The 12,490-nt window shown below is 31.5% G+C and overlaps 1 protein-coding gene across 1 annotated transcript; it reads right to left on the bottom strand.

Annotated features, from left to right (window-relative positions):
* Positions 1–406: 406 nt before the first annotated feature.
* On the bottom strand, positions 407–1,156 carry LOC119684748. Its single transcript, XM_038098859.1, has 2 exons — positions 607–1,156; positions 407–513 (listed from the first exon to the last, which is right to left on the bottom strand). Exons 1-2 carry the CDS (start codon positions 1,106–1,108, stop codon positions 452–454), a joined length of 564 nt encoding a protein of 187 aa, XP_037954787.1. The 5' UTR covers positions 1,109–1,156; the 3' UTR covers positions 407–451.
* Positions 1,157–12,490: the final 11,334 nt, after the last annotated feature.

Below are 12,490 nucleotides of genomic sequence, written 5' to 3'. Positions count from 1 at the left end.
ATGCGAGACATGTATATAGCGAAGGTGGATAGCCATTTAGGCTCTTAACTTAGTCATTTCTACATCACACCTAACTGAATCTAATGCTAAAGAAATTTAGCCACTTTAAGTATTTGTTTTTCTGAACTTGGCCACGAAACAGCAAAATGAGGAACTAAACAAGAAAACTACCTGACATGCAAGCAGAATATTTCAAATACCCTGAAATAAAGAAAAGTATCTTACAACTTGCAAACGATTGTATAATATTATAACCTAAATATAATCTTAAGCAGACATTATCTGGCCTTTTCAATAGAACGTGGGAATTAATAGCTTTGATTTACAAAAAATTATTTTTATTTGAATTTTTAAAATATAAAATATATGCAATCATCAAATAAAACAATAAAATTATATTAAAATATTAAAATATAAATACGTATGAACGTTATTTGAAATCTGTAAACATTCATTTGGGTTTAATATAAATTTGGAGCCTTGGATTTTCATTTGAGAGGATGGGTTCTTCAACTGCAAACATAAAAACTATGTTAAATATGAATATTATATAAGTAAAGTAGTAAAGTTTTCCTACATATCTTTTTATATTACATACATACTTACCGCATTGTTGTTTTTGAAAATAAGACCAAAGAATGTCACAAATACCGCTTTTGCGAATTCCACCCAAGCCAAGGCACAACAAAATAAGGTAACCCAAGTAGGATGGATGTTTTCCTTTGACAATTTTTATGCGCTTCCAAAAAAACAGATATGACCACTTGTATGTTATTTCATCGACCAAGAATAAATAACAGTATAAAGAAAAGCAATAGCTGCACACAATAAAAATTGCTATGGCTTGTGTCCAGTAAATCAAAATTCTCCAATTAACATCCAAAGTTGACACACGATACAACTTGATCCATTTGCAGGTGAGACTGGTTAGCAGCATTAGGACACCACTAACAAATATACATGATGTGAAGCATGGTGCAAAACCCGTACCAGCACTATTCAAAGGGTTAGATCTTAAGATATGCCATCCTACACCTGCCGCTGTTACCAACAACTCCATGTTTCGCTCATAGCCGTCAAGAATATCTTTCAAAAGCTTGTAAAACATTTTTAGTTTTCTGTTTGGAAATGATTTGTGATCCGTTATCAAAAAGGTTTATAAGAAATATTTTCACTAAAAAATTCTAATAATAATATTGACAAATGTTTTTAAAAAATCAAAAGCAACTTGATTACTTTTTGTCAAAAATTATAAATGAGATTTATTTATTATTTTTACACTATATGTATTAACATTAGAAATCTAGAGCGGGCGAGCAACCCACCCACCTGCCCCTACCTGTGTACGCCCATGTGTATGCATCATTGGTTAAATTTCTTGGTCTTTCTACTACAACCAGTTTTTCTTTAGTCGTTTGTGATAGGCTTTTTTAGATTTTGCGTTTTTTATATATTACTATAATATTTACATATAAATTTCAATGTATTTTCGCTAAGAGAGCGGAAACTTATTTAACATTAATTAATCTTAATATAACTTATAAAAATATACTACAGTGTCATGGTACATCCGCACGAATGAGACCTTAAAATAGATCCGGTCAAAAAATACATATGGGACAGGGCTCTAAAGCTATATGTGAAAACCGACTGGCTGTCCTCCTTAGTACTATTTAATCTCAGAATAATCACTAACCACACGGGGCGGTACTTAGATTTTAGATCAGTCATTGAATAATCACGAAGATTATGAGAAATACTCAAATTAGTTAGTGAGATGGGTGGGACTCTGCTATCAAAGAGTAAAAGTACGCAGATGCACTAACTCGGAAAAGGCTCAACATTACATTGCATTACATTAGTAATGCAGAACGTGAAAAGATTTAGTTTACTATTCACGCTCTTATAACAAAAGAGTTTATTAAGTTTGCTTCAGCTTTTAAATCAAGTGAAGAACATATTAGACTACATACATATGTATAATCCATGGACACATTCTATAACGTTTTTTCTATCTCTTAGTAGACAAACTAGTCACACAGATGTTTCATCAATGTCCAAAACTTCTTATAAGGAAGACGAATATTCATAGTACCAGCCCATATTTTTAAAAATGTCTAATTTTATCGATGGATGTTGACGCATATCTGCGCTCCAAAATTCAGAATCATTTCGTTGATATATAGAAAATAATTGATTATTATAATATGGTAATTTAGTAATTAAATATTTAGCAAACTCTATTTTATTTGTCTTAAAGAATATTTAAATTTCGACTATACAAGCATGACTAAATCAAAAAATATATTTTGATACATATGCATATGTATGTATTTGTACCCACCATTTTTTTTATGTGCACTTAAACTAATACATATTAACTAAAAACATTTTTTCCAACTTTTTTTCCAAAATCTCCAAGCGCATATTTGTAAGCATTCCCGCTTTTAATGCTTTAATGCAGCACTTTTTTTCATATCCTTTTTATGTTCTACTAACTAATACTCATGTAGCAATGCACATACACATATACACATATGTACATACACGAATCTGTTTTGAATATTTGCATATATGCCCTACATATAACCTATTTCTGAGAAGATCCATATAAAACATTTGCTTGAGCTCACACATATGGTGTTTGTGTGCGAGTGTGTGAGTAAATGTTACAGTAATGCGCAGATCCTTTCGCTGATTTATGATTTATGATGAATTATGATTCCCTTTTGAGTCATTTTGCAAAATTTTACGCTTTACAATTTTTATGCATTTACGTTTATATGCGGGTGTGTGCTTAAAATATTATTTTTCTTGCATTTTTCACTGTATTTCAATACGTAAATTATGCTGGATGCGTTCCTTTGTATAGAACGAAAAAAAATCGCTGCTTATTTCTATGCAATTTGAACAGATTCCGATGCAGTTGATGCAGTTGAGTTTTATCAAAATAAGATAAGAAATTCAGAAATGTGGATGTAGGTGCGAAAATCTATTATTTGCATTGTTAATTTTCCTTATATACTCGTATATACTTTGTAAGGAAATTTGTGAGGAAGAATTTCGAAACGTTATATATTACTATAATTGCACTCATTACTCAGTTGCGATTTTCGTGATTTTAGTTTAATTTCAATTTTAATTTAAAAAGTTTAATTGCTGTGTATGCATCATACTGAATTCAGCAATTCTAATAAGTACATTTACAATACTCTCGATTTACTTTTTAATATTGCAATAACAAATATCGATTGCTGAGCTACGGAGAAAAGTCATTTAGATTAATCACAAATTCGTTTAATACAAATTCTTTTGTTGGAATGCGATTTGATTTGATTTTGCGTTGATAGAATTTGGAAATTTGGAAATTTCGCAAGCACATCACGAAATAATTTGTAATTCTGCGGGGTAAACAGACAATGCCAACACCCTGCCAGCCAGACATGCTTATTTATGTTAACCACTAATAAGGCCAAAAACTAATTTCTGATTTTGTAAAAGGAAAGCAATAGAAAATGAAAGAATATAACAAAACAAATTTCCAAATACCGTAGAAGCGCTCAACAAAAAGACCAACAACACATAGAGAAGGCAATAACAATGGTTGCAGAAATGTCTTACATGACCCGAGGGAACTTGATAGGGCGCTAACATTGGAAAATGAACCGCATAGCAGTGAACCGACTGACACAAACCCATTACATACCTTAACTCATTACTTAAACCCATTAAAATGCTGCAATACTTCTACAACTCCGACATTAGCTTCGGTTTTCACCCACTACTACTGCATAAGAAATCGATACTTCATTAAGATATCCTGTTTTGCCTGGGCGCTTCCTGTTTTGTTTTCCTGATTACTTTAGTCGTTTTGCCAAAGTTAGCATATAAACATATTATGTGACTCTGTATCAAGCGTATATATATATAAATATATATGTGTATGTGTGATAATGTTAGTGTGTTAGTCCGATAAACAAACTCTCTGTCGAAATCAGAGCTACTAGCATCGTTGGTTTGAGTTCCTCACTGGATGCACATATGGGAACTGCTGCGCTGCTACTCGTACAACTACTACAGCGAACACAACGCCGTAAATCGCGTTAAAGCTTTGACTTCCTGTTGAAAAGTTATTTGCCGCAGGATACGTGCACGTTACACTAACTAAAGCGATACCTTATTTTAGCAAAAAAGAATAGATTCGTCAGCTGAAAAGTTTAACTTTTTGTTGCCTGAAACGTACTTGTTTTGTTATCGCATAGAAAATATCAAATTCTTATGCTCGTAAGCTCGTATTACATAAAACAAAGAAGAAAACTTCATGAAGAACCAATTTGGTAGGCAGTCATGAGCGGCTGATAAACGTACACTGGTACTGACAGCCAGTCAACGCGGTAGGAACGCTCTCATTCTTCTCTACAAACAAACCGGCAAACGGACCAAAATAGGTTAAATGAGCCGATAACAAACACGACAACAAAGTACAAATACGAGCGGCATGGACGGACAGGCAAACAAACACTTAAATACATAAGTAAATATACCGCTTAAGGATGAAAACAGCAAATAAGACAACGTGTAAACCGTAACTCTTAAAGGATGTCTATGCTGTTAACAACATTTAATTTGTGGTCGCTTATTTGGCCATATCAGTTCACCCATGCATGTTTGTTGGATTGTAGGTTGGTGTGAGCGTGTATCTTTGTCTGTCTAATTGTGGAAAGTAAGGTTATGTTTCGTTGTTTGTATTTCAAATGTTCATATTTGAGGAGAATACAAAAGAATATTACAACAATAAGTAATGTTAATGTAAACGATAACGGCTAATTTCATTGGTTTCGTGTCGGAGTTTATTTGAGTTCGCCTTCTTCTCTGTTTGCGGTATGTGTTTAGGTGTTGCGAATTATTTGCGGAAAATCAATGTAGCCAATTGATGTATAAATTAATCGAAAATATAATCAAAGCAATGAAGTACGAAAAAATATATTTGAGATATCAACAACCTTTTGTCAAATTGAAAGCACTTTATTTTGATAAGTAAAACAGACTAAGCGACTAAGCTCTCATGGAATCAAAGTTTCATCTAACTTACATTATATCATCCTTTAAGATCCTTAAGTGCAAAATAAACCTTAAGCTAACTGATATAGGAGGCTTAAGAGTTTTTTTTTTTGAATGGCTTCACGAGCATAATTCAATATAATAATAAGAAAACCAAAAATTTGATTTTATAGCTTTTAATAAGTATTCATATCTGAAATATTACATCTTTTAAAGAGTTTATGGTCTTTACACTAGTAAAGTACTGATTTGTTTAAATTTAAAAAATTAGAAATTTCACAAATGAAGTTCGTCTTTAGTGTAAAATGACGGTATTTAGTTTATATTTTATTCGGAAAAAGTCTTTCAATATTATCTCTGTGCTCATACTTAAGTTTTAAAGTTTTTGCTTATATTTAAGTGTTGTTTTATAATTTCAACGATGTCTGCAAAAGCAATAAACAAAGCAATCTAAAGAGATGTTTTATGTTATCCTCAAAATTTTACTATTTTACTCTATATTATAAATTTAGTTTCCATTTTTAGTATGTATAATATTATTTATATTTTATACTTACAATATTTTAATAGGTTCTAAACCAAAATTCCTGCATACGTAAATTTATATACGAATATTGAATGAAGTGGATGAACCTGCAGTTCGTCTACTTACTGTAGTACTAACGTGGCACTGTGCCATTGCGCCTATGCTCCAACTGTTGCGAGTTCCAACAAATGGATTATACAGTAGCTGCCAAGATGAAGAGGAGATAGAATCTATCAACCACTTCCTGTGTCTCTGTTCAGGGTTGCAGATAAAGCTACTTCAATGTCTTGGAGATTGATTTTTCACTAGTTTGGAACAGATAACGAAAGCAAACTTATCGGAACTTCTCAACTTCATCTGGAAAACTAAATGATTTAACAAGCATAACAAAGATTAGCAACTCGCCTCTCCTGGCAAAATTTTTGAGGGCATCAGAATATGTGCCTCCGAGTGGAAATACTGACAATTGTCAGCATGTGCTTTATGAACCTGACCTAACCTTGAATGAAGTGGTAACTCTATCCATTAAAATTATTACCTCGTAGTTTGCTTGAAAACTACTTTTTTCCATTCTTTACTTGAGAGAAATATATTCTAAATATTGCTTTCGAAGCACAGAGGGATGGAGTCAGATAATTCGATGTCGTTCATAGAAGCGTATAGTGAAGTCAACTTTCAAGATCTCCCCCAAATAGGGCCCTCAAACTATTACCAAGTAATCAGCTTTATAAATAACACAGCCAGTGTTGAATATACTTTGAATAGTATTTTGGAACGTTGTGTAAATATATTTTTGAATTTACAGTATATCTTTAAAATGTTTAAAATGTTAAAGTTCTTTTAAAGTTCTTTATACTGTTTACTGAATATAAATATATATATTTTTTTTTTAAATACAAATAAAATTTATGTTGAATACATGCTGTATTTTTTATGAGTTGTTAAATTTTTTTATCTGTGCATATAACATATATGTTAAGCGGCTAGCATTGGCTATAATGTTGAAAATGATTAAAATAAGCTTAAAATGGTATTAGATATTTTATAGCTTTTTTACAGTATTCTAGACTTTTAAACCCTTTTAATAAGACGCCGACGTGTTAAGTTGCGAATATATAAAATACGTATTAATAAAAACAATATTTTAAATGTTTCGCCAACTCGTATAACTCGTGTACATACGTAGATACAGGCAATATAAAATATTTTCAAAGCATTCTCACTATTTTATTAATGATTCTTAAAAATTTATCAGCCGTAAAATATGAGCATTTTCATTTCCAATAAAAACGCTTTCACACAACACAACTTCGACTTCATTCGCGGCTTTGACTTAGACTGTGAATGTGAGTAAGATTGTGGCTCTGAGTGTGGCTGTGAGTGTGGCTGTGAGTGTTGCTGTGAGTGTATGAGTTCCGGCAAATTGCGCTCTCACACGAAACAAATTAATTCGTTTAAGTTACTGTAAAAATCGCTTAACATTAATCGATTGATTAAATAAATTTTTTTGTGTACTCGTAACTATAATCACACACACACACAGAGTCACAATCCGAACCGCAGTCTTACACATCCCCATTTATAGTCGTAGTATACGTCAAAGCCGCAAATGAAGTCGACGTTGTAGTTCGCATATTTTTTTAATAAAGTTTCATAGATGCTGCGCTGTTATGGGCTGCGTAAATAAATGCGGGGGAAAGCATAAAAGTTGCTCGGTAGTTATTACAAATTTGTGCAATAACTCAAAAAGCCTTTTTAATGCAAGACAAATACGTGTTGTGCTTTGTTTTGTGGATTAAATGTACGATATAAGGACTTGTGGCAATAATAATCCTTAACATAAATGCTGCTGCTTGTACTGCCAGTTACTGCTTGCATTGTTGTTGTTTTTATTATTGCTCCTGATACTGTTTACAACTGGTAACAGTGCTTTCAGGTGGCTTAGTTGTTGTTGTTATTGCTGCTGCTACTGCTGCTGCTGCTGCTGCTGTGGTTGTGTTAGAGTTACCAAGTACTTGTGGCTGTATTAATAACTGTTTTAATAATAGTTTTGCACTCGAACGTTCATTATTGTGTTGATTACTTTTGGCTCAGCAGGTGGCAGCCTTTGTTACTTTAACACTGTAGTAGCTGGCAAAGCGGCATGCAACTTCGCGTTTCAGTTTCTTTTTTGATGTTCATTCATTATTTTTTTTTCATTTTCGTTTTTTTTTGAATTTTTACTGAACACTCTTTTCTCTTTTTCTCTTAGAAGTTTTATATTGAAACTTTTGCGTAGCACTTAAAGACTTTTTATTAACTGTTTGCCGTTTATGTGAAAAGTGTGCTCACGATGTGGGTAATAATAAAGTGCGGTACTAGTAGTTGAAGGCGGCTGAGGACGACTGCTTACTGCTTATTACTTATTGCTTATGGCTTATAGCTTCCATAATGTTAGATTGTTACTAATTTATGACATTTTGTCCTTTTCATTTAAGCGTAAATACAAGTCTCTTATTAAACTTTTAAACTGTTTGCGTTCTATTGTTAGTACTTCTCATTTCTATTAATTACACTTGTTGTTGTTACACTTGTTGTTATTGTCATTATTTTTGTTATGTTGGTTTATTTAAGGTTCAAAGTTTCAATGCTCAATAATTAAAAAGTTGTGGTGCAGTGTTGCATGCCGTTCTGTTTAATTCTCGTACATGGATTTTGCTATTTATAATTCATGGCAAAAGTTATTTTATTAGCCTTTCCCATGAGCGAAAAGTTTAAATAGCAAAGTTTAAGGGAACATGAAAGTGCTAAAGTGTGTAAAGGCGCTATCAGATATTTATTGAATTTCGTACGTAACTTCATTTAACAATGAAAACATTTAAAATAATAAATATATGTATTTAGTTTCTACAAAACCTAAATCTGAGATAAACTGAAAATTACTTTTTTTGTTGATTGATACTCGTATCTCTTCTGTATTAATACATTTTACTTTAAAGTAGGGAAAAGTTAATTTTGTCTTTATGGAAGCCTCAATTTCTTTGACACAGATATGTTATATGACATATCTTATATATTATATGACAGTTATTTTTTTATTATCAAAAGTTTAGACATGAAATCGCCAAGCAGCCGGTACTGCGACCAGAACAGTCCTATTGTACCAGTTTTACTATCGATTACACAAAGTCCATTAAAGCGTTATGAATAAAGTCCAGAACTAAATCTAGAGAAGAGTTCTTAATCTGTTCTGATGACAGAAGTTCCTTATGAAACAAGTTTCTTCTGAGCGTTATTGAAGCTGGACAGTCACAAGGTATATGCATGGTCGTTTCCTCATCTTTGAGGCATTATCTGCATTTCGAATTAGCAGATAATTGTAATTTATGAAGATGATATTTCAATCTATAATGACCTGTAAAGAAACCCCTTAGCAACCTTAAATTACATTTTGAGAATTTAAGGTTGTCTTTGTAGAAAAACGGTGTTATCTGTGCCTTGTTTTGTCTAAGTGCTGGGAAGTCTTGCCAGTACTCCAGCCGCATGAGATTTTCCCTTTCAATATGACAGTGAAGTCAGATTAAGTTAAGGTGGCGGCTCAAATAATGACCTATTGTTATACCACGTATATATGACACTTACAAACTATATAATAATGGCCTTTCCAAGCAATACTTTTTCTGAATGAAAAATATAATGAAATTTTTAGTATATATTATATTGTTTGATTATTAGTAAACCTTTTATTCAAAAGGAAACACTTCATAGCAGCTTATTTTTGAGCACAATAGTTAAAAAATGTTAGTTTGTACATAATGAAAAATGCTTATTATGCATTAGCGTTAGTTTAAAATAATTCTAACGAGAGTGCATAGTGAGTTGGTAAAGCTCTTTAAACAAAGTATTAAACTATGAAAGTGCAGATACAACAAAATCAAGACAAACAAAAAACAGTAACTCATTTCCTAATAAAAAAAAGCACCCAGCTAAGCCCGCTACAATCTTCATGAGCATATCAAGGCAAAACGAAAAAAGAAATTGCACTTTTCTGTATAAATACTTCAAAATTTTCATTAGTGTTAATTAATATGAATTCATTTTTTAACTGCTTTGTTAGCGCAAAAAATTATAAAAACGCACTCAGAAGATAAATCATCTCAAGTGGTACCACAGCAAAGTAAATAAGTCAAGCACTGAATTGAAGAAAGGATTTAAAATTAAAATTTTTTTTTTAGTTTATATTCTGCATTAACTATTTCTTATACCAAAATTGTTTTTTTGTACTCTTTTGTAAATAATGAATTTAAAAATTAAATAAAATAACAGTTTTTGTTTCATTAAAATGTTTAATTAATACTTGCACAAAATGGAAGAAGATAAAGTAAACCTTACTTAAGCACAGTTTAAGCACTCTTATTTTTGCAAAAATATTATTATACTTAAAACGAAAATATCTTAATAGTTCATAATTTTATATTAATTAAAAAATAATAATTGGTCAAGGACATTAAAAAAAAATTCTTAAATAAAAAGAGTCAATTAATGAATTAATTAATTTTCTCACACTTCTCTGAAGTCCTCAAATAATTTTATTAATAATAAAAATTTTAGGAAAATATAAAAATATGTCATGCATTAATAACCAACAACAATGTGACCAACAGGTCGTATACGCAACATTTTCTATTGCGCTTTGGAAGCACTTGACCCAGTCGAGATTTTTTAAAGCAAATATCTTTGAATTTCCGTTTTATTAACACAATTTGCTGATGTGTCCTCTTGCGACTAAGGGTTTTACGTATTTTTAATTGAAACGTCAAAGCATGGAAGATGTTTAAACTAGAATGGACATTTTCATTTAATCTGAGGAATAAATAAGTTGACGTGAATTAAGCTCGACACGAGCTTATATGTTTGTAAACTGTTTATAAAGATCCTTTCAAATGCAATATTTACACATAAAAATGCACTTAGCAGATTTTTATGAATAAATAACGAAATGCAATCAATCAATCACTAAACTATATTTTGCAAAATATACATTTAATTTATTCAATTTTAGTTGGTACCAACATTCTTTTACCATTCGTGTATATTAATATAGTATAATTTGCCACTAAATCTGAAGAACCCTCAATCACAAATATATTTATAAATGATTTTCTATGGTTTTCTATCATATGATAAAAACAAAAATATTCAGTACTTTGCGTTGTTCGAAAGAAGTATCACTGTCTTTTAGATTAGTGTCTTTTAGATTAGTGCTCTCTGGATTTGTATTCTCTAGATATCTATTTTGTGTTTTTGCGTCCTCCGTTGTTTCTTCTGGATTTATATCCTCCGTGTTTCTGTTCTCGGTTTTTGTGTTTGCTCTTTTTATGTTCTCCATTTTTGTGTCCTCTGCCTTAGTATCTACTATTATTTTTGTGTCTTCTGTTTTTGCGTCTTCCGTTGTTTCTTCTGGATTTATATCCTCCGTGTTTCTGTTCTCGGTTTTTGTGTTGTCCGTTTTTATGTTCTCCATTTTTGTGTCCTCTGCCTTATTATCTTCTGTTGTCTTTGTGTTCTCTGGATTTAAGTTTGCAGATAAATCTGTGGCTGCTTACTCTGCTTTAATTGACAGTGTATTTTAGTACATTTGTGTACAGGACGTTATTAGATCTCCAAAAAATATTGTAACGCTATCTCTTTGTTATTATTTTATTTTCAAAAGTGTGTATTATTCTAATTAATATGTTAATATGTGTTATTTATGATTTAAAGTAGAATTTTATTTGAGTTCACTTGGCAAACATATTTCCGCAGAACTTAATGCAGCGTATGCTCAAATGAGCATTAAAAGCTTTCTTAAAAGATGGATAGAGTATAAATTAAACATTAGTTAAATTACCAGTAGTATTGCCAAGATGATAGCATTTATGAATGCGTCCGATTGGTTCAAATATATCCAAAAAAAGGTTTTATTAGCAAATTTAGGACGATACGATCCTTACTACATTTTACTCACCTGCCTACGAATTAAAACTTTGTTTTATTAAAAAAAATAAATATAAAGAACTACACTCAAGTGAGTTAGATAAATTTAAACATGAGCTAAGGTAATTTTAGTAATTGCCTATTCCATTAAAAAATGAAGAACTGGATCCACTTCTCATTTTAAAAAAAAATTACACATATTATTGCATATGTGTGATATATATTTATGCAGACTGCATCGAAGTGCATGGAAAGTGTAACAAAAGCAATGAAATACTCAATAAAGCTTATAACACTCTTCACTTCTTAAGCTTATTACTTTTGCTGTTGATTTCTGCCACAACACACAAAGTAGCTTCATAACTCAAGTGCTCCAATGTGCGCGATGTTGCCATTCTAAGCAAATATGCAACAAAAATTGCAGTGCTTAAATCCAGCAACTCCCATGGACCAAAAGTAAGCAAAAATCCACGCAAATACGCCAAAAAATGACAAAGTGACGAAAAGCAATATTAGGATAATATGTCAAATACACTAAACACGGATGAAACGTCAGAAACGCAACGGATTACAAATGTTGCAACAGCAGCCGTTAAAGTTATTCCCGTCACTGAAACAACTATGATATACTTATTATATGTATGCTGTTGAGGATGTTATTTACTGCATGCAACTGAACAATCAAGAGGGAATAGCAAAGCAACAACAATAATAATTGTTGCAACAAGAAAAATATGACACAGATGTTAGCTGCCTTGCATGTGTCATTCGTATTGTTGTTATCCTGGCGGCCGTCGACTGACGTTTGTTGACATTTAGATTGGCGGCAACATTTCGTACAGCCCCCTTACCGCACACATACACAACATCATAAAGAAATTGCCCAAAAATACAATAACACAGATATAAATGATTTCATTTTTACTATTTTTTCCATAGTTTTACATA

Source organism: Teleopsis dalmanni, chromosome 2 (genome assembly GCF_002237135.1).
Source record: "Teleopsis dalmanni isolate 2A chromosome 2, ASM223713v2, whole genome shotgun sequence".
Lineage (NCBI taxonomy): Eukaryota > Metazoa > Arthropoda > Insecta > Diptera > Diopsidae > Teleopsis > Teleopsis dalmanni.
This window is presented reverse-complemented; position numbering and strand designations above follow the sequence as displayed.